The 23,269-nt window shown below is 38.2% G+C and overlaps 1 protein-coding gene across 2 annotated transcripts; it reads left to right on the top strand.

Moving 5' to 3' along the window:
• Positions 1–6,363: 6,363 nt before the first annotated feature.
• On the top strand, positions 6,364–17,082 carry LOC127658567 (uncharacterized). 2 transcript variants are annotated; one of them, XM_052147927.1, is made up of 7 exons: positions 6,364–7,024; positions 10,233–10,445; positions 12,188–12,358; positions 12,573–12,704; positions 12,836–13,005; positions 14,650–14,886; positions 15,008–17,082. In XM_052147927.1, the coding sequence occupies exons 1-7, from the start codon at positions 6,559–6,561 to the stop codon at positions 15,194–15,196; spliced, it is 1,578 nt and encodes a 525-aa protein (XP_052003887.1). In that variant the 5' UTR covers positions 6,364–6,558; the 3' UTR covers positions 15,197–17,082. The 2 variants fall into 2 exon arrangements, with proteins under 2 accessions (XP_052003887.1, XP_052003886.1); XM_052147926.1 differs by having other exon boundaries at positions 15,005–17,082.
• The last annotated feature ends 6,187 nt before the right edge of the window (positions 17,083–23,269 follow it).

Genomic DNA, 23,269 nt, shown 5'->3' with positions numbered 1-23,269 from the left:
TCGACATAGGCCTACAGCATTAGGATGCGCTCAAGTGATTTATAAATTAGAAAACAGCGCCCCTCTCTGGTCAAATAAGAAAATCACCGTACTAAATGATCTACTGTATGTCAACACAGAAAAATAACTTTTGTTGGGGAAACCTAATTTATCATGTACATTTAGTCATATATTATATGAATAAAAAAACATCAGATGTTACCTTATGAAGCACATTTTAGATTACCTCACAGAAAGTTTTTTTTTACTGCGAATGTAGCAGGTATTCAATCTAATCTATTTAACTTTACTCAATATCCCTACATTCATCTGCAACATACTGATTTATATGTGTGGTAAAGAAAAGGAGGAAATTGTTTTGTGGAAGAAAAATATAAATATATTTGTTACAGTTTATTTGAGTTTTATGCATGTCGCAGTTGCAAGCCAGGCTCCAGATCAAAATCACAGAGGGTGCTTCTGAAAATAGTGGGGGTGCTCTGTATAAAGTGGAGTATCGTAATGACAATTTTTTTTAAATAGAGTAAATCACATAGAAATGCTACTAAAACAAGGTAGAATATTTTTTACATTTTTTATTATATTGCTTAGTTTTTTTCACATGATCTGTCATTGAAAATGACAGCAAATGCTTCACCTGCAGATTATGACATAATGATTTGCAAAAAATTTCATGCATGTTTATAAATTTATGCAGCATTTTGTGTGTTCACAAAATGCAGGGATGTTTGTGTGTTTGCTGGGATTCAAGGAAATCTGCTTGTTAATTTACAGTATTAGTCTTACGTGTTTAACTGAGCAGGGGTGTGCTGTTATTTTGGTACAGGGCCCACATCTGCCGTTAAGTAGAAAACTGAAGATCAAATATTCTGCATAGTTGTATACTTTAAGCCTTTTAAATCAAACTCAATGAATGATGCACCATTTTCTGAAGTGTATACAGACTGATGGGACCATTCTGTGATTGCTTAAAGTTTTGCTGCTACTTTTCTATCATGTGTTAGTAAAGCTGAATAAAATTAATAATTGTTTATTTTACCATACTTCAATGCAGTGGTAATTTAGTACTCAATTTAACACTCAGGACTCTGGTTTAATAGTAAAAAAAATACTCATAAATTATAGATCCTTAAAATTTATTTTAACATTTGCCGCAAAGTGGACAATGTTTACACGCTCATGGGTCATGATGTGGTTCTTGTCAATGATTTGTTTGGCACCCCATTCAGCAAACAACTGAACAAAACTGGCTGCATGACACTGATTAATGATTACTGTGAGGGACTTCAGCATTTCACAAATAACAAACATATTCCTCTCTCACTTGGTTTTGCTCGCGTGTGTGAATGATACAAAGATCCATTGGGATTTTACTGAAGTTCATCACTGAAAATGTTTGTTCGTAGACTTGCCACTAAACAGCACACGCAGCCTCAGTTTATGACAATAGGAAAATTATTATTTTATATTTATATATATATATATATATATATATATATATATATATATATATATATATATATATATATATATATAAATATAAAATAATAATTTTCCTATTGTCATAAACTGAGGCTACGTGTGCTGTTTAGTGGCAAGTCTACTAACAAACATTTTATTTGTATATTATATTTTCATATTATTTGTAACAATGTTATATATGAATGCTGAGGAACATGTCCAGGATGAGGATGACTTTGGTGTTGGGAGAGGGAAGTTCTTTTAAGATATCGCTAGCATGCCTGGAGTCACAGTTGACTATGAGTGGTCTAAAGTTATTGATGCAGTCCAGTGTGAAAGAGCCGCCAAGCTTTCATGGTGATGGGACAAACTATCTATCCACGAGTGGGAAGAGCAAATCAGTGTCTACTTAAGAAAGAGAGGTGTGCCCACAGGATAGAAGGCTCAGGAAATTATGTCAAGACTTGGAGGGAGGTCTAGAGACATAATCAAAGTCACATTATGCAGTAACCCGTCCCTAAGACCTGGCAAAGACCTGAGAGTTATTATTGATATACTAAAGCAGCACTTTAGTGAAATGACATATTTCAGTAAAAACCACTTGACTTGACTTGACTACTTGACTTGACTACAATGCCACTTGCTGACTTTTATAATACACTACCTACAGTATGAGAGAATGAGATGGACTACTGGATTCGCTTAAACAAAAATGTTGATGTGGCGGAGGAGTGTTTGAAGAGGCAGGGCCGAAACCTTGAAGATCCGAGTAAGGAGGTAACTATGATGTTTGTTAAGCACTGCCCAGATCCTGCTCTTTCTCTTTGTGCTCCCCCAGTGTTTTAAAGCCAAGGTGCTCAGTGGTATCCATGGCCTCGCTGGACACCAATGGCAAGCAAGAACATTTAATTTAACAAGGCAGAGGTTTTATTGGCCAAGGATAGTACAAGACACCAAGTTCTATGTCAAGTGTTGTCAAAGATGCATTCTTGCAAAATCTCCTGAACCATCAGCTAGAGCTCCATTAGAGAGTATCAGTACTTCAGCACCCATGGAGTTATTGTGCTTAGACTTCTGGAGTGCGGAAGACATTAAGAAAAACTCAGTTGACTTGTTAGTGGTCACAGACCTTTTTACAAAATTAGCTCATGCATTCCCATGTCCGAATCAGATGGCAAAACAAGTGGCCAAAAAGTTGTGGGATCATATTTTCTGAGTTTACGGCTTCTCAGAACGCATACACACCAATCAAGGAGACAATTTCAAGAGTGGTTTGATCGCTGAGCTACTTAAATTGTAAGGAATTGCTAACTCGCATACCACAGCATATCATCCAATGGGAAATGGAGGAACCAAACGATTTAACAGGACTCTAGGAAATATGTTGCGTTCCTTGCCGTTAAAAGTTAAACATCAGTGGCCCCAACAAATCAAGACACTGAGATATGCCTACAATGCCATTGTACATGAAACAACCGGTTATTCACCATTTTATCTCATGTTCGGCCGCGTACTGAGACTCCCTGTAGACGTGATGTTCAAGCAGGTGCTCCAAGATCTTGTGGTGGTTGATTAGTCACGTAAGACACTCCTTTCCCACCTCCATGAAACAGCCACCATTGCACAACAGCATACTGTCAAAGAGCAACAGAAACAAGTTCAGGGATATAACAAAAGTGTTAATCTGCTCATTGCAAACAAAGGAGAGAGAGGAAAGAGGAAACTTGTGGATAAGAGGGAAGCAACTGTCTTCGTAGTAATCAAACATAATCCTCAGACACACACCTATGTAGTACAGGATGAGAAAGAAGTTAAGAGAGTGGTACATCGAAATCTCTTGTTGAATATCAGTTTCTTACCTGATCAAACTAAACTTGGAGTAAACAGCAATCCATGCCTTGATGAATATGACGCAGAGCAATCTGTAGTTGCCTCACAATCCAAGGATCTTGTGGATTGTCTAGAAATTGAAAGTTCAGAGTGCCAAACAAGTCTTTGGGTGTTGAATGAACCAGAAAATTCTCAGGATCAATGCTCACAAAATGAGGATGAATCTGTGAAGTTTCCTACAGAGGCAAACCAGCGAAGTCAGGATGGTGGTTCCTCTGAAGAATTCAGTTTTGTTGACAATCTTGCTACAGAGCACTGTAGACGTCAGACTGACTCAAATAGTGACAGAGCCCCTCCTACTATAGAAGAAAGAGACACATCCAATATACAGGTAGAACACCCTTGTTATGGTACTGCTGACCGAGACATTCAGGGTGTAGGAAATACCTGAGTAACACACACTGGTAGACTGGTCAAGAATGTCAGTCATCTCATTGAGACTATAGCACAAAGACAGTTAAAAATGAAATCAATAAAAAATTCCCGGTCACTACTCACTTTGTTTTACAGATTTTTCTAGTGTGTATTCTAAGACTCAAAGATTCATATATTTGTTACATAATGAGTCACAGATGTTGGGCTAAGGTTTGGCATGGTGTAAAAGGCACCATCTTATTCTGGGAGTTCCTTAAGGCTTGATCACCCTTAGATTTCCCTCAAACTTTTAAGCATTTTCAAGCTGAAGTAAGTGAAGAGACATTCTAGAAACCTGAGCAAAGTGTATGAATGAATTTTGTTGTCTTTGGTGTACCATAGGTATTTTGGTGAATGTATCAAGTATTAATTCTAATCTATTTAACTTCAAAATCCTTATCATCTACTACAAACTTATTTATATGTGTAGAACAGAAATGTACACTGGCAGCCAAAGGTTTGGAATAATGTTCAGATTTTGCGAAGAAATTTGTACTTTTATTCACCAAAGTGGCATTCAGCTGATCACAATTTATAGTCAGGACATTAATAACGTGAAAAATTACATTACAATTTGAAAAAAAAAAAAATACTTAAAAGAGTTCTCATCAAAAAATCCTCCATGTGCAGCAATGACAGCTTTGCAGATCCTTGGCATTCTAGCTGTCAGTTTGTCCAGATACTCAGGTGACATTTCAACCCACACTTCCTGTTGCACTTCCCATAGATGAGGTTGTCTCTTCAGTTTTTTGCAATTTCAAGCATTGTATAGCATTCATTCCTCAAAACAAATATTGACTGACAAGTTTCTAGTGGAAGCTGTTTATGTTTTGCCATTTTTGACCAAATATTGACCTTAAGACATGCCAGTCTATTGCAAACTGTGCCAACTCAAAAACAAACACAAAGTCAATGTTAAGCTTCATTTAATGAACCAAATAACTTTCAGCTATGTTTGATATAATGGTAAATGATTTTCTAGTACCAAATTAGCAATTTAGCATGATTACTCAAGGATAAGGTATTAAAGTGATGGCTGCTGGAAATGGGGCCTGTCTAGATTTGACCAAAATGTACTTTTTTCAAATAGTGATGGTGGTGTTATTTTTTTTTTATATATATATCAGAATGGTACTTTGGTGAATTAAAGTTCCAATTTCCTTCTGAAACAACAAAATCCTGCAGCTTTCACCTGCACCGCTCTTCGCGGCATTCACCATGAGAGAAAGAAATATTAAATATTTTTCTGGTTGGCTGTGGCAGCCGCGTTCGCCTTAGCCAATAAGTGAATGCTTTATTCACAGCCAATCATACAACATTTTACTGAGTTCATAGCAGACTTTTGAAAACATGGAAGAGTTATATTATGCCTCCAAAATATTGTAGAGATTTGAAAAAGCATGAGTTGTATTGACAGTTAAAAAAAAAAAAAAGGACATTAACAGAACTCAGTAGGTATCATGAAGCTCTATGCTAGTCATAAATCTTACACAAAGTATTTTACTCAATTATAATGAAATTATAAATAACAAAAAATAAAACATGATCAAGATGAGCAAAATAATGCTCTTGTAAGCAGATCACAGGCATGCACATATCAACAATAAACACAAACGTCATTTTTACTTTATCATTCGTTTATCTCATGTTTAATCAAGTTTCATGTTCTCAACTGATTATGACTTAACTGAACAACTAATGATTTGATAAAACATCTAAATGACTCTATACACAGTTAAAGAAACAATGTGAGCCCAGTTTAAAATCTGTTTTGTGCATCTAAATTTTACAATAGTGTGTTGCCAGGGCACTTCTCAATCAGGTGAGGTAAACTAAATGCAGAATATTTCTATCACATGCAAGTCTGCTGCCGCTGCTGTTGGTGTGCGTGTAGGTAACCTCGCGGGTTCTTGTTGGTTGTAGCCTAATTAGCAACAGCCGACCCTGAAATCGGGACACTAGCACCGCCTTGACCGCGCAAAACGATTCCTCAACGAGAGAAAGCGGCAGCCCCCTGCTTGTTTAGTCCGCATGAGGTTTGAGTGGAGAGAGCAGGAACAGGCAAATTGTCATTGCAACATTCATCAACTACATGTTTTTCATCATACACAGCCTCCTCCAATAAAGACCCATGAACAAGCAGTTCTTTATTAATTGAACACAACACAGCGCATAGTGGTAGACGTGACGGTGGCAGCCCGAGACCGGCTACATGAACAGCCCCTAAAAGGATGTTGGTCTATGTGCGAAGTTTTAACCTTTTTTTCTCAATTCAATTTGTTATTTTATTATAACATTATTTTGACGACGCCGAAAATTATTTTGCATGAGTCTATATCGCTCTCAATTCAAAGTACTTTTGACCACAGCAAATAGCCTAATATGATGCTGATAAAAAGCCTACAGCAGTACCTGACGTCAAATGCAATAATAATATGTAATAGGCTACTTATAATTAAATTTAGAATATAACGTGTTTTAATAACATTTGGAAAAACAAATCGAATGGATTATGGGATTTAAATGTCAGGCAATTTCATCCTCAGAGAGTTCTCTCTCTCCTCCCTCCCTCCTTTCCCTGTTCAACAGCATTTCAGAGCCTGTGGGACGATGCATCTGGATGCTGCTGTGAGCACCACAAAGACAGAAGCATATCTTCAAACTTTAAAAGAAACATCGCCCATTATGACGGTCACATAGACCTCCTGTAGACTTCATTATCGGAATAAAACTCATTTAAAAGTAAGTTTATTTACAAAAAAGGACAAAATATATCGTTTAAAGAGCCAAAGCATGAAGTTCATGTGCGTTTCACTTGTCATTTGTGCTGCACTTATTGGAAAGGTTTGCTCATCTCGTCTGGATCGATGGGTGAGAACTGGATTTCACTACCTGAAGCTGAACCTGTGCCTGAGAGTCTCACTGCCCGAGAGCGAGTGCAAGAAACTGTCTCACCTCCACCTGAGCGGGGTGGCGGTGTACGTTTCTGAGTCCAGCGCGGGAAAAGTATTCGCGATTCTACCTGATCCATACAACACCGGGGCTGCACGGGCAAAGCAGATAGGCTATTCTGTGGACTCGAGTTTGGATGATGAGAGCAGGACAAATGAAGAGTTCTATCCCGGAGCGAGTGGGCATGACGCTGTGCTGCTTCTGGACCTCAGTCTCGGAGAGAGCTCCGGACACCCGTTGGTCACGTTCTATGTCGACTTCAACATAACCGAGAAGAAATGTTCTCATATGCATGGCATTTATCTTGGTAAGTGGACTGAATCGGCTAAAGATGTCGATATTTGAGATAGTCAGTGAGTCTAAAGAAGTGAGTAGAACTTCAACATTATTACATTTATTAAGAATTATTGATCACACAAGGAACGTGAAATGTATAATTTTCAGTAATATGCCTACCTTGTATTAAAGTGTCCATCCCAACATTTACCAAAGTACACACAGTTGTTGTTACTAATAAATGCATTATAAATTAACATGGGATCTCCTTTGAATTGTAACTGAAGCTTTTTGTCATTATGCCATCACCCCTCCCTTCTTTTTCGATGACAGTGTTTGTGGCTAATTAATATAGCCACCAAATTACCACAGTATTTGTAAAAATCAACTGTTTTTTGGAGACAACTAACTATAACATGACATATTACATGTCATTAGCATTAATTGTAGGCTAGTAATAATCATAATAACCGTGTTAATTAAAAGCTGCACAAAATACACACTGCTTGAGTATTTAGTAATTGTGTCTCTTAAGACTAAAGTATACTTTGGTTGTCTGCATTGCTGATCTGAACCATATAGGATGGGTTCCCTGTTACTTTAGGACACATAATTATTTTCATAAAGCTCAAACATCATAAATGTAAAAAGCAACACAAAAAGACAATGAACAAGGAAGTCTCCAGTGATTTGTAAACGCAAAGGCCCAGATTTTTAGGAAATGTGTTAATTTAATCTTTAGTGTCTTAGATTGAAGAGATTGAATGTTGAATATACAGTACTGTGCTCTTTAGAAGGGAGGTTAGACATTGAGCTGTTTCTGAAAACGTTTAAAAAAATGTAGGTGAAAGTCTTACTAAATTATTTCAATATACTGAACTTCTAAATTAAGTTTAATGTGTGAACAATCCCTTTAGATCTTTCAAGATTAAGCTTTTTAACAGCCAGTTTAGGTGGCTTTTCAACACTACAGGACATGTGACATGTTGCATAAAGTTGTGTGTGAGATGTGTGTTTTTATACGTGTGACAGAGAGACAGAGAGCTCTGCACAAGGATTTACTCTTAGGAATACTCAGGTCATGGACCCCGGCAGGGAAAGTGGAAGGCAGCCTCACAACTGAGCTGAGAGTCATGCATTCACAATAAAAGTGGTCAATAATTTATCCTTGAGTGTGTGCATAGTCCTTAGCACTGGTGTTCAGTGACTAGCCCAGCTTGGCCCACAGTTTGCTGCAATACAAAGCCAAATGCAGTAATTACACATACACTAAAACTAAGAAAAATGCCTTCAAAGTTTTTGATTGTCCCTTTTCTCCCCAATTTGGTATGCCCAATTCCCAATGCGCGTAGTGACTCGCCTCAATCCGGGTGGCGGAGGACGAATCTCAGTTGCCTCCACATCTTCTATCTTATCACGTGGCTTGTTGAGCGCGTTACTGCTGAGACCTAGTTATGTGGAGGCTTCATGCTATTCTCCACGGCATCCACAGACAACTCACCACGCACCCCACCGAGAGCGAGAACCACACAATCCAACGTGACTCTACCCACCATAGCAAGCGGGCCAATTGGTTTCTTAGGAAGCCTGACTGGAGTCACTCGGCATGCCCTGGATTCAGACATGCAACTCCAGGTGTGGTAATCGACTTCTTTACATTTAAAATGTATTTTCTCTGAATCTATGCATGGTTGAGCAAAACCTATCTGTCACAGGACAGACCATAGTCTAAAGCAGTGGTTACGTGAATACGAATTAGTTTGACGCATGCATACAATGATTGCTTTTTATACTCTTTTAGTACAGTCAATGGCAGGTACATGTGCTACAGACCGCACAGACTGTGATGATGACAAAATGTGCGTGTTCAGATCAGCTACGCAGACAACCAAACTATACTTTAGTCTTAAGAGACACAATTACTGCATTTAGCCTTTGTAGGGGAGATTAGCGAAGGACAAGTCGGCCTCTCAACTTTGAACTCAACTTTTGCACTTTGAACATTTGCACTGTAACTAGTAAAAGAGAGAAGCAAAAACATTTTAAGAGTGTGATGACAACTTCATTAAATCATTAAAGATTGTATTAGTTTTCACAGTAACAGCTGATGTTCAAATATTGTCTAGAACGTTGTAATTTAATATCTATACTCATTTTAAATTACAGACAATTTCAACCTCATTTCATACGATATTAATTTATATGATTCAGTATTCAAGATACACACATCCTGCCTCAAGCCTTTAATACATCAAGATGCTTCAAATTATATTTTTATTGTTACGTCAAGTGACGTAATGTTGAGTGTATGCAAGTTGCTGTGATGTACTGTTATTTCTTTTCTCTCCTTCTCTCTCTTTCTTCTGTCTCACCACCTTTCACTGGATTGATCCCCACCTGTGACTGGTGTAAGACAAGAGTATAAAACAGACTGCTTCAAATCTAGGGGTGCAGAAAATGAGGCTTGGAAAGTGTAATAATGACTGAAAACAATATGATAAAAATGCTCTGGTTCATGGCAGAAAGGCTTGTAACTTTGTGTGACTCAATTCAAATCTGCAACCACTTTTGAGCTTGTATGATTCCAAGACTGACTGTCTCATCTGAAAATGTGGTGAGAGTCAGAGATCTGTATGAAAGCTGGGTTTAGTTGTGGCCACATTTGAAATCATCCCAGCTCTCTTTGGTTTTTGTAATTGATCCTCAGATATGATTGACCACAGAGAGAGAGATTAGTTTGGGCCACTGATCTGTTTACCCACACATTCTCAGAGCATTGGCCAGCCAAGGAACATTTAATTGTAAGGAGGCAATTTTACTTGTTGAGTAAAATGGATTATTATTGGATTGTGATTACACCTTGTGTGCTACTGTCTATTCAAAGCCTTCTCAGTGTGAAACTGATAGAGTTTGCTTGGCATCGGTAGCCCAGCGTTCTTGTCTATTCTGCAGCTGCAATGTGTTTGATAACAGTTTGGAACAGAGGAATGAATAGATAGCAGTTATGGCACATTCCTGAAATAATGTGCACTATTGTGCCCAATATTAGGCTACGCATGTTTAAAAGGCATTATATGATTGCTTTTGTTAGAGCATTTTCTTGGATAAAATGTTTTGATAAACTCTAATTGTATAACCCAAGGTAAAAATAACATTGAAAGCTGAACTACAAGCTGGGCTGATCACTGCAGGTCATATTTTGATATCTTTTGCTTAAAGCAATATGTGTTGATGTGCAGGTGAGGAGTGCTTGACGATGGCTGTAAAAACCTACTGCCAAAACCAGTTGAAGTGGAGGCGGAGTCGCAGTGATCGTATGGCGAGCCGAGCAAGGCGAACGATGGGCAGAACCGGCCGTGTGCAGCATAGCAGCGGCCTCTGTGAGATTCACTTTCTCCCCCTGGTGGTCGGAGTGAAGGACATCAACCGAACCCAACGCCTGCGCTGTGTGGGTGAGTCAATGAATTGTGAAGATGAACAGGTTTAATTATATTTGGAATGTCATTGCAAAACTGTGGATGAGTTTTGGACTGGATGAATGGAAGCAGTGTCGAGTGAATGAAGCTGAAGTGTGTAATTTCTGTAGCACTAGTATCAACAAATACACTTGGGAAAGATTTTCAGAACAGATTCTCTGAACACACCCCTGTCTTCCATAGGGTGAACAAACCTGCGCAAAACTCATGCCATTGATTGAACCAATTTGCGAAGTCATGCAGGTCGAGATTCTAAAAGAGTAATGTCTTGAGAGCACCACAGTGTTTACCCTTTTTGGGAAATCAGCTAACAAATTTCTTACTTGTAGTTTTCTCTGCACATTAATTTGGGATAGGAAAAATAACACTTCAGCTTTAACAAACGAAGATGTGCCAGCCAACTTGCTGTGATTGTGAGAATTTTGGGATACTGCATTAAAATGCTGGATGGAAACACCAAGATGTAAATAAAATCTCCAAATTAACATAAAAAAACATGCTTGCTTGAGGTAGATACATTTTAAATTGAAAAAGAAGACAAGCACATAAAATACTATGGAAATAGAAGCCTAAGGTACAGTGCTATCAGGAAGACTAGTAGTAAGCATCACGTCATTCAATTTAGGCATGTCATCCAATCATAATCTAGTCTGCTTTATAAGCCCCACCAGTGGTCCTCCATCGCTTCGTTATTGCGCCTTTTTTAGAGGTGTAAATTGATCAATGGAAAAGAGGAGGCGAGAACCGGCTTGACAATATAAATAATATTTTAATAATAAACTGAAACAAAGGACAAACACACACGACGGACATGTCCGTAAACTATCTCTCTCTCCCGCACGATCCTCTAAAGTCAACCTTTATCCCTCTCGAAGGCTTGATTAGCCTAATACGGGACCGGGTGTGTAGGATCACGACCCAGCCCTGCCCTCCGCCCTGCCACAAGAGGCACTACATCAACATGCATTTTATTGACATTCACACAAATCACGACTACACTGTCTGTTATGATTTTATAAACACTTATTTTTCAAACTATTACTATTACTCACACACTGATATGTTATGGTAGCAAAACACTTTTACTATAACGCATTATTTGAAAAATTATGCACTTTAAAGCTTGTATTACAGACTAATCTACATTTACACACTTATTCCAATGTGATTAGCTTTCACGATAGCTCACCTCATAGAGTTTTGGACATTGTACTCGGAAGTCTGAGCGCAGCAAAGCACACAAACTGACACGTGAGATGAATGTGTTATTGAAATGACATGAAATTAAGTGGTTGCTTCTGAAAATGTGCATTACATTTCTAATTTTGTTTTTGGACACTAGTGGTTTGGTTTAGGTGTTGTTTATTAAGTATGTCTGTTTTGTTTACCTCTCATTTGATTTTAGAACACTTTAGGTAAGGCTTAGGTTAAAAATAAAGATAAAGGTTAGGGTGGTATGTTTTAATATCTAATATTCACCTAAAAAACCTTGTCTGATTACAACACCTTTTCACTCACATTTGGCGCCACCCTCTGGACATTTCACTGGGAAACTGCAGCCAAACGTGAAGTAAGGCATGCAATTTCTTTTTGCAAAAATATTGCCTTGGTCATGTAATGTTAATGATATCAGGCAAAAATGAGTCAAAAATGTTCGTACTGTCGCACTGTCAAAACACTACTGTGTGTCCAAAGTTATGTGCTTGTTGCTATGACAGATCACCCAGACTTTGCCAGATGCCCACAGCCTTTGCCCATGACTAGCCCCAGTTTGCCTATCTCCAGCTGTGAGCTCAGTACAAACAGCCACCGGTGCCAACAGCAACGCTTTGCCACACACCTGTCTTGCCGCCTCTACCAGACATGTGATCATGCTGTTCTCTTGTCAGGTATAAAAACATTGATTCAAAGAACACCTTAAATGGGTGTTGAACTCATATATACATATATATATATATATATATATATATATATATATATAAACTGACCACAGATCCTCCTATTGATGTTTAAAATTCCGGACAAATACTTGGACTTATCAGCTGTCTCAGTCATGCTTACTCTTACAGGTATGCACATGACCTTTAACATATGCATCTGCAGGTGGCTGGCAGGAGCAGATAACACATCAGCACCATGTGCAGAACCTACAACTCTTTTACCAGATGCTGAGGAACAACGGCTTCCATAAGGACCACATAAAGACATTCTTTGCTGGGAATGGACAGGTAGCAGGTCAGAGGATATTTTAAGTCAAGCTTTTATTAAGGCATTTGTAATATGTTCTTCACCCTGAGTAATAGGTTAACTAGTCTGCGTTTTTAACAGCTGCATGTATCTTGTTTCCATTCACTTTATTTTCATAGCAAAAGACACAGAGGGGATGTATCCAGCCACAGAAAAAGACGTGATCAGGAAACACATTTCCTATATCTGCCGAAAGCAGCACTGTGCAGATTCTCTGGTTCTGTACCTGAACAGCCCTACACGTAATGACGGAACCATGTTGCTCTGGGACCGCAATAACAATGGCATTGTGAGTGTGTGGCTCTGGTGAAACATTCTGATGCATGCATAGTATATCTGCATTTGGACTAGATACACAACAGTTAAAATTCAAAACGACTATAGAGCGCAACAGCGATCACTCACTTTTTCAGGGGCCTTGGTTTCCGAAGCATTTTTCCCATTTATTTTCTACATAAGGATTGAAAAAAGATTCTTTAAAAAAAAAAGAGTTCTGTGACTCCAGCCAGGTCTCCTAACCAACCAAAGTGGCCCGGTTGTTAGGGTGGGTAGAGTCACATGGGATAACCTCCTCGTGGTCGTGATTAGGGGTTCTCAGTTTCAATGGGGCACGTGGTAATTTGTGCGTGGACCGCGTAGAGTAGCATGATCCTCCACATGATATGAGTCTCCGCGGTGTCATGCACAGTGAACAACCTGATAAAATGCATGGATTGACTTTCTCAGAAGTGGAGGCAACTGAGACTTGTCCTCTGCCACCCGGATTGAGGTGAGTACCGTGCCACCACAAGGACCTACTAAGTAGTGGAAATTGGCCATTCCAAATTGGGAGAAAAGGGGGTAAAAAAAAAAGAAGTGTTCTAAGCCATGAACCAAACCAATCAGCTTCAAGATGAATCACAAAAATACTAACCTTGATCTAAAGCAAAAAAGTATTTGAAAATAGGAAAAGTACAAGATTATGTGGACTTAAATTATTTTAAAATTATATTTAATTTGTCTATCAGTTGGAGATATATTATGAGGGCTTGTTTAAGGACCCGTCAATTTACACCTGTGTCAGTCATGCTTGTGTAGCGTCTTGGGTGCGTTGCATCATAAACATAAAATGTTTAGGTCACTGTGTCAAGTTAAATATAGTTTAATAATCTTAGTTCGCATTTGCACTCCTTCAAGTGTTTTGAACGCAAGAACGGAACACATGTTTGTGTCGTTCTGCCTACTGAAGTGTTGTTTTCGTCACTGTATATAGCACTCATACAGCTGAAGTTTCACTTACTGCCCTCTGGAGTAAACAGGTGGTACTACAAGCTTGCATTTCTCAGGAATCTTCCTTATTACGGTCTGGGGGCATTGCGATTAATTGCGTTTATTTTTTTAACACGTTATTTTTTGTAAAATGAATCGTACTGAATTAACGCGTTAAATCGACAGCCCTAATATATATTATTAACAAGTTTACAGCAAAATATTCATCCATACAAATATAAGTAGTTTGAAAGTGTAGGGAGATTAAGTCGTTCGCAGTGCTTCATGGGAATGGCCGGTCGCTGCTGAGCTCTTTTGTGGCTAGTCTACATAGTTGCAGTATCAGCTACAGTGAGGCTAATTAACTATATTACTTTATGGAAGAATTGTTTAATACTATTATTGATAATACATGAAATTATGTATTGAACATTGGTGTCTTTTATCATTATGCTGGTACCACTGCTTTATAACAACATAATCACAATAATCTGAGTTCTTGCATCACAGTGGTTTTACTTCATGCTGTGCCTACTTACCTGGGGTAAAATAGCTAACACAGCCTCACATGGCTTCTTGCTTTTATAAAATTGCATTTTAAGACAAAATCTACATAAAAAATTCATTGTGTATTACAGAAACTCTCTATATAACATTTCAGGGAAATATTGTCTTGTTTCTCCAGGCTGATCTGAAAGAGCGTTACTCTGTGAGGGAACTTTTGGCAGATCTGGCAGGGTGCAGGGCCAGTCGAGTGCTGCTGTTTGTGGAGCAGAGCTACTGTGGGGCACTCAGCAGGAGACTGATGAGGTCTCTCAAAGACGTCAATGTCGTGCTGCTGAATGGGCTGCCTTGGGTGAAGACAGCTGAGTTTTGGGCATCTCTGCACCCATCCCAGTGCCTCATAGACCATCTCAGTAAGGTGAGAAGAAAAACTGTATGACTTAACAAAGCATTTCCCAGTTATGTATAGTCATAGCCAAAAATTATGAATATAGGTTATTGATTTTTAAAAATTCTTTCTTTTATTAAACAAATAGCAGAGTTCTATGATACTACAATTGGGTGATGCTGCTCTGGGCCTGCTGAATGTCACTCTGGCAGGTGCTCCGTGTAACTCTACCCCACCCTTCACTGAGGCTGAAATGCGGAAGGAGTACATGGGCTGTCAAAACCTGCCTACAGCCCTGTGGTACCAAAAACGGCCTAAGTCTGACAACAACAGGAATTGAGGGGAAAAACATAATGCCAAAAACATCTTTGACTACTTTCAGGACTTTAAAATGGACCAATGCTACAGATTTCCAGTCACCTAATTCGGACACATCAATGTTCAGTTCGATCCCAGTTTGGGACACTTCAGTTATGGAGTACTTCCTTCTAAAAGAGAGGAAAACAAGTACCTACTAGTAGTCCTTGACTTTGTATAATCCACAACCTTTAAACCATGACCAACCATTTCCTCTTCCAATCAACCTGTTTGTGCACACTTAATTCACCAAGTGAAGCACATAGACCTTGACAAGCTGTTGAGGAATGGACAACTGTGTTCTTAAAGAACTGACAGAAGTGGGAGTAACGACAGAAAGAGACGTTGCTCATGTCCTCACTCTGAACTGCAGTTCCCCTGCTTGGCATCCCATGAGGTGTGTCCCATGCTCAACTTCTTCTCTCTCTGCCAGCCGTGGGAGTTCAACCCAGGGGCAACCGCACTCCTTTACCAGAGTTTTTTCCTTGGGTCAATGCACAGGGCTCGCCTGGAACAAAACACTGGTGACAATGCCACTCTGATACACACCTCACACTCACTTTAACCTGGTGATACGCAATCCCCCCGCACGCGGTGGTGACGTCACTCTGATTGCATTTAATATATAATTTACCGTCTATAAATGTAATTAATGTTAACGAATTATACATCTTTTCAAAGGTCTAAGGGTTCAAAATGTATATCCAATCTCTGTTTCACGATAGCAATGCTCCAGAAACAGCAATTTAGTTATTTGTGTCAGGGTACAAATGAAAACATGCAATATCAAAACAGGACTGTGGCAGGGCGGAGGGCGGGGCCATTTTACAGAGAAAAAAGCTTGCAGGAACCAAATTTTTTGTTAGATCATCTTAAATTTGAAACATAACTCCTTTAGAACATTGTATTTCTGGGTTGTCTTATTATTGTTTTTTTAGATTATAAAAACATGTTCAGCACAAAATATTTCCATTACTATAAACTTCAGCTTCTCTAACTTAAAAAAATAACAACATATATTAATTCTGAAACTTGGAAAATAAAGCCCAAAGTGTCTTCTTTCAAAAGATACTACAACTGTGTCCATACTCCAAAGGGTTCAGAAAATACAACCATTTAAGTTTAGATATGTCATTTTCATGGTTTGTGCTCCAAAAGGGGGTGCATATCAACAGGTTAACATTTCAGGACAAAACTACATGCACCTCCTCCTTCAAGCTTAATATGGGACAGAGCGGTCCAGCATGATTTAGTAATGAGAAATGTTTTTCACTGCATCTAGACCCTAGCAGACATTGGGCTCTGCAAGCATGTATTTAAGGAAGAACTCTTACTCCCTTTTTCCACTCTGTTCTAACCACTCTGTCTGCAGCATTTCCTAATCTTATCAACCATTAAAAAACTAGTAACAGATAATGATGACAGTGACGAGAATAGATTTCAGGCTACATGCCATTCCAAGCACATTGAACATACACATACACATTCTTTATAAATTACCAACAGTCTGATGACATTTTTCTGTAACATTTTTTCTCACTAATTTACATTAAAAGTTTTGACTGCCTAAAAGTTCACAGCAGTGAAACCAGCAAATGAGCCACAAACCACATGGAGTCCCACTCCTTCCTGATTTTCCTATACTGTTGATGTAGATTGTCCAACCCCTCTCAAAACAAACATCAGTGCATTTAAGCAAATCTTTAACTATAAGTCTGAGCCTAAATCATTAAAGACAAATACCAGTTTTTGTAGTTCAGAAATGTGTTATTCTGTAAATATTTCTGTCATGTTCTGCTTAATGTGTTTTATTGTCAGTAGTTCTTACACTTGAGTGAAAAGATGTAAATAATCTAAATAAATTAACTTTTGTACATAGTCAGGGTTGTATTTATTTACAGACTTTTTCTATTTTTAAAACTCCCTAAAAAAAATATTAAAATGATTACACAGAGAATAAAAATACAAAAAGTAGGTTATAAAAGTTTTGTTCCAGAACAGAACATCCAGCTTATGTTATTATAACAAAGCAAAAACTCAATAACAGGTTATGATAGGCTATAGGCTACTTTTCCCTTTTTGGTATTTCTGTGAATGTCTTCATGTCCCTTTATAACCTACCAGCTTTGGAAAAAAAGATTTATCTTTTAAAATGAATTAATTTTATCATACTGAAACTCATAATTTTATTCTGGATTTTTAAATCACCCTTCCCTTTTTGTTAAACTGCATTCAAACCACATTGCAAAGCATGTAATTGATATTAACATTTTTGTTGAAATGTAGATGATGAGTGTTTCCAAGTACCAACAATTCCCAACAGTAGAACACAAGGATCAGTATGACGGAGATACTTCCACATCTCCTCAGTCTACACAATTCACTGAATGGGAATGTAAACAAACCAACCGATCTGACGAAGTGTAAATGTGCATATATATATATATATATATATATATATATATATATATATATACATACATATATATAAAATGTAACAGAAAGAACTAAACACAGTCACCATGTGATAGTATTGTTTACACTAGTGCTGTGTCTAAAACGTTAACTTATGGAAAGTTGGTAGGATACCCAAATCATTTAATTGATTTGCTGAATTTCACCAGTGCAAATGGTCCCTGAGAAACATTTCCCAATGTTCATTACATTTGTGCAGTATGGTTTGGAGTTCCAGTGGGCTCTTTTCCTTATTGATATTATCCATCTTCATTCATCATCATCATCATCATCATTACTCCATCACCTTCAGCCACTCTGCTGTGGCTCCAGTGGTTGATCCTCTGACTCTGGGCTCTGCTGTTGTTTTAGCCACATGCCAACAATTAGCAACTTGTTTTATTGGTAAAGGGTTACTAGTTTTACGATAATGAAATCTAATTTACCACATTAACATTGAAATAGTAATTATTTTGCACAGAACCTAGAACTGCAGTGTGAACATATGTGTGCCAGTCATTGCATGTGTAACTTGCTAAATAACTAGCTAAATATGAATCTCTTTTTTGAAACAGTGTGTAAATAGTTCATTTCAGTATTTTGAAATGCTTCACAAATGCTAGTAATGCAAAAGATTGTGTTGATAAATTAGTTTAAATATAAACAGTGCTTACACCTGCCGACTTGTCGGCCAGATTTCAAGCAGGTTTAAAATCCGTCGTAACATCTGCAACTTGTCGAGCAATGGTTGTGTAATCTGAGACTACTAGTCACAGACCAGTCACCGACTGGACAAGCTGGAGTCGAGTAGTCTGCATTAGGCTTGATGCAGTACCTTAATGTTCACATCACGTGCCCAGTGTGAATGCTATAACCTGTTAATTTGGCCACTGAAATGAATATGCGCCACTCAGGTCATAAAGGAGCAGTTATCCTTACAAGGGGTTGGAGAAGCCAAGCGATGGCTGACTCCAGAAATCACTTCAGGGCGAGGGAGTCCTCAGGACCTCTCCATTTCCTTTCACTGTTTCTCAGATTGGCAAAAACACAGAATTAGGAGGTTCGGTCTAGGGCCAAGTTTGCTGAGGCATCAATTACTCAGAAGTATGACTTCAAAAGCAGACACCATACGGTGCTTCAAGCTCTAAGAGTGAGAACGTGGAAAACACTCATCTTGTAATGGAATAACACACCAAAATGTATTTCAAGTGGTCCTGAGTAAAAAAAAAACAATTTTCGTATTGCATATAACTAACATTAACCAAGATTATTAAATGCTATAAATATATTACTCATTGTTAGTTAACATTAACTATTGTGATAACTAATATAAATACATACTAATGAATACATAAAAGTGTTACAGTTTCCTGTATATATAAATTAAACAACAAGTGCTTATCCTCAGTGTGTGAATATACAGTATACTGTATATTGTGAAACATGTCATGTTTTCTTGATGTACTTACTCTCCAATACCAATACGAACACCGATAACATATGTGCAACTTTAAAGGAAATCTCTCTATCTGTTCGGAAACAGTGCATTACATGACTTCACAGATCTTCTTCAGACTGCCTGGTATCCATATGCAATGACACAGATCATGTAGAGCATGTAGACTACATCCCAAGCTCAGTTAATACAGTTACTTCTTAATTGGGAGAAACGGTGCATTATTTATTAGGGCCCAAGCACTGAAAGTGCGGAGAACCTATTGTTCTTCTAAGGATTATTATTAGGGCCCAAGCACTGAAAGTGTGGAGACCCTATTGCTCCTCTAAGGATTATTATTAGGGCTCAAGCACTGAAAGTTCGGAGACCCTATTGTTCTTCTAAGGATTATTATTAGGGCTCAAGCACTGAAAGTGCAGATAACCTATTGCTCCTCTTAGGATTATTATTAGGGCTCAAGCACTGGAAGTTCGGAGACCCTATTGTTCTTCTAAGGATTATTAGGGCCCAAGCACTGAAAGTGTGAAGACCCTATTGCTCCTCTAAGGATTATTATTAGGGCTCAAGCACTGAAAGTGTGGAGAACCTATTGCTCCTCTAAGGATTATTATTAGGGCTCAAGCACTGAAAGTGTGAAGAACCTATTGCTCCTCTAAGGATTATTATTAGGGCCCAAGCACTGAAAGTGTGAAGACCCTATTGCTCCTCTAAGGATTATTATTAGGGCTCAAGCACTGAAAGTGTGGAGAACCTATTGCTCCTCTAAGGATTATTATTAGGGCTCAAGCACTGGAAGTTCGGAGACCCTATTGTTCTTCTAAGGACTATTAGGGCCCAAGCACTGAAAGTGTGGAGAACCTATTGCTCCTCTAAGGATTATTATTAGGGCTCAAGCACTGAAAGTGCAGAGAACCTATTGCTCCTCTAAGGATTATTATTAGGGCTCAAGCACTGAAAGTGTGAAGAACCTATTGCTCCTCTAAGGATTATTATTAGGGCTCAAGCACTGAAAGTGCGGAGAACCTAATGTTCTTCTAAGGATTATTAGGGCCCAAGCACTCAAAGTGTGGAGACCCTATTGCTTCTCTAAGGATTATTATTAGGGCTCAAGCACTGAAAGTGCGGAGACCCTATTGTTCTTCTAAGGATTCTTCTTCAAGGTTTTCGGTACATTTGGGGTACTTAACATGCATGAAAACACTTCAAATTTTGCACACACATCTTCCCGTGTGAGTGTGATACCCTGTTCCTGTGGGTTAAAAACCTGTGTGTTTACATTACAGTGCCAGTAAGGGCTGATTGGTCAAGGTGTAGAGTTACGTACATCCCTGATGGCTGTATGTGTGACTAAGTGTGTATTGCCGACTGTCTGTTGGCTGTAGCTCATATATCAAAGGACAAAAGGAAAGGACAGTGCACACAGGTTTAACACCAGGGCTGAACGGTCAGGATGAATAGAGATGTCCATTTGTTTTGTCACTGCAAATGTGTATGTGTGTGTCAGGTTTTACCCTCAGACACCCAAGCATTGATATTTTTGATATATTTTCCTCCTCTAAAGTGTTGTTAGAAAGCAACTGATTATTGATTACTGAAAAAATCTTGTAAGCATATTTTATTTTGGTTAGCATTTTGTGTGACTTAAGCAAGCTGAGACCAATTTATTAATCAATTGAAAGTTTCGAATACCACGAAACAAGCAAGTTGTCTTGGGCTGGATTTGTAATCTCAACATGTTGGTGCCAGTGAAAGTGCACCCAGCTCCACAAAGAATAAAACTTATTGTTTTCTGGAGTTTTGATCTCATGTCATTGTACATCATTTTAAACATAAAAAACTATTAATTTCTTTGTGTAATCCATTTGAATTGGCTGAAAATTACTGAATGCACGGTTAATTGCTCTTAACAAACATTGCAATTCTCCTACAGTGAGTCTACAAGGGTTACAGAAGGAACTGTATGTGTGTGCAGCACCCGAGGGCCTGCGGTGAGACAGAACACACAGATCAGGCAGGGTGTGGACCGCTCGGACACTGAGAGACTATTTCCTGTCTCTGGGAAGATAAGCACACACACTCAGGTTAAGACCACAGATCTACTAATAACAAGAACACCACCTCTGGGACACACACACTGTTCTTAGGTTTCCTAAGGATGATGAAGACCATGTCTGTCCCAACATGTCTTCTACAGTTCACTCTCCAATGAGCCAAAGGAATTTTAGTCAATCAGGACAGAGAGGGTGTCACATTTCTTCTTTTATACTGGCTGGGATCTGGCCATTTGAGGGGGAAAACAGCCACGCAGGGTGTGCTGCCTAAATCTTTACAGTAGGGGATTCTCTCTATAACCACACGAACACCCAAACAGATTAATGACCTTCCTTGTTCTGCAATCCTGCCATCTTGAAGAACGAGGATCTGATCGGAGTTAATGATGGTGCTTAACCTGAAAATACAAGCATTATTATTATGATAATGCAAACATAGTGGTCACAAGCTGTATTTGGATGCTCAAAAATGGATGAATACAACTGCATTAGTAACAAAACATGAAACAAAGTGGCATCTGCAACAAATGATGCAAGACCTATTACAAGCTTTACTTTTATTTTGTAATTACTTTTAACCAATTGTTCGAGAGGTAATTTCAGTGTATATATGAAGTCAGTTCCCCTGAAGTTCATACTAGTGTCTGAGAAGAGTAACCACAGTGTAGTGATTCTACTACTACTAAAAGTGCACTATTGTTTAATCCAAGATATTAGAATCATTTAATTGTATATAAACTGTTATCAGTGACTGATTTTTTTTAAATCTTTTATACTCATTTTTAAATATGCTTTTATACATTGCAATTTTAAGTAATTTAATGCTATGTGGATGCCAGGTTGTGACCTTTCTTTGCCAGGTCTCACTTTCAACTGAGATTTAAATTTAAATGGGACTAACATGGTTAATAAAGGCTTAATAATTATTAATAAATAACTATAGACAATGTTGTACTATGTTTGACAACCAGAAGTTTTCCAAATACTTTTTTTTTTAAAAACCTTGAACAGTATATCTACTGTTCTATAATTTAAAAATTAACAAACTTAAAATGTTTAACTTCATGATTTGAAGTTCGATGGCAATACCTCACACTTGACGCACGGGCAGTGTAGGTTTGCTCTGCAAGTCATACAAGTTTGAGATGCCATAAGGGTGAGTAAATGATGAGAGAATCATAATTTTTTGGTTAACTATTGTCCAAATCTGATCAGTCATCATTAGAAATCAGAAAACATATTTCCTTCAAATGCCAATTGTGCAAACAGCATGTTGATGAGTGAGAGTGAAAAGACTCTGATAAAATGATATTATCACTAATTTTGTGTATGGCTGTACTTCTCTCAATAAAGCTTAAAGGGCCATGACAGACAGGAAACAGATGACTTACTCTTAAGCCTATTTTTATTACCGAATCACATCAGCACATAATCCTTGTTTTTACCCCTTTACTGTAAATGCATTACCTAATTTAAAGCAGCACAATCTTTAAGCACAAGATCCCCCTTAATCTATTCCACACACATACGCATCTTCTTTAATTCAATCCCTTTTGCAGGTCATCCTCAGCTGCCCTTCATCTTCAAACAAAAGAGCAGAGACTTCTTTATTGATTGCTAACCCTAGAACCACCACCCCAAAACAGATCAAAGTGACAGTAATGTCTCAGGGGCTGGACAGGATCAAAGCTTGCAGAATCTGATCCTGAAGTGTTTATAATTTTCTGAGAGAGCAATGAGAGACAGAGGGAAAAACATAAGACAGACAAAAAAGAGAGCAAATGAAGGAAACGGAGACACTGTACAGGCAGAAACTGCAAGATTTTGTGACAGAGGGAGTGGTGGAATGTGACAGAGCAAGACAAGAAGGTGATTAGAGGAGAGGAAAAGAGAGAGGCATCTGAGTCAAAGTCAAACATGTTCACCAGTCTCATAAAACACCAATAAAAAATAATTCCATACTAATAACTAACAGGCACACACATGTTTTCTGTTGAGGATTTAGTAAACCTTTATTGAACTGTGGACTAGGAGTGAAACGGTTCATGTTGAAAAAACTTCCTGTTAAGTACGTATGCATCACAGTTCATCTCAA

Source organism: Xyrauchen texanus, chromosome 18, assembly GCF_025860055.1.
Source record: "Xyrauchen texanus isolate HMW12.3.18 chromosome 18, RBS_HiC_50CHRs, whole genome shotgun sequence".
Classification (NCBI taxonomy): Eukaryota; Metazoa; Chordata; class Actinopteri; order Cypriniformes; family Catostomidae; genus Xyrauchen; species Xyrauchen texanus.
Note: the sequence above shows the minus strand (reverse complement) of the source record. Positions and strands in the feature narration are given on the sequence as shown.

Excerpts from the sequence above, each read along its gene's own strand:
- LOC127658567 (XM_052147926.1), top strand. The coding sequence starts at position 6,559 with ATGAAGTTCATGTGCGTTTCACTTGTCATTTGTGCTGCACTTATTGGA. Across the intron at positions 12,359-12,572 it reads TCATGCTGTTCTCTTGTCAG|GTGGCTGGCAGGAGCAGATA; the intron begins GTATAAAAACAT and ends ATGCATCTGCAG. Across the intron at positions 13,006-14,649 it reads ACCGCAATAACAATGGCATT|GCTGATCTGAAAGAGCGTTA; the intron begins GTGAGTGTGTGG and ends TTGTTTCTCCAG.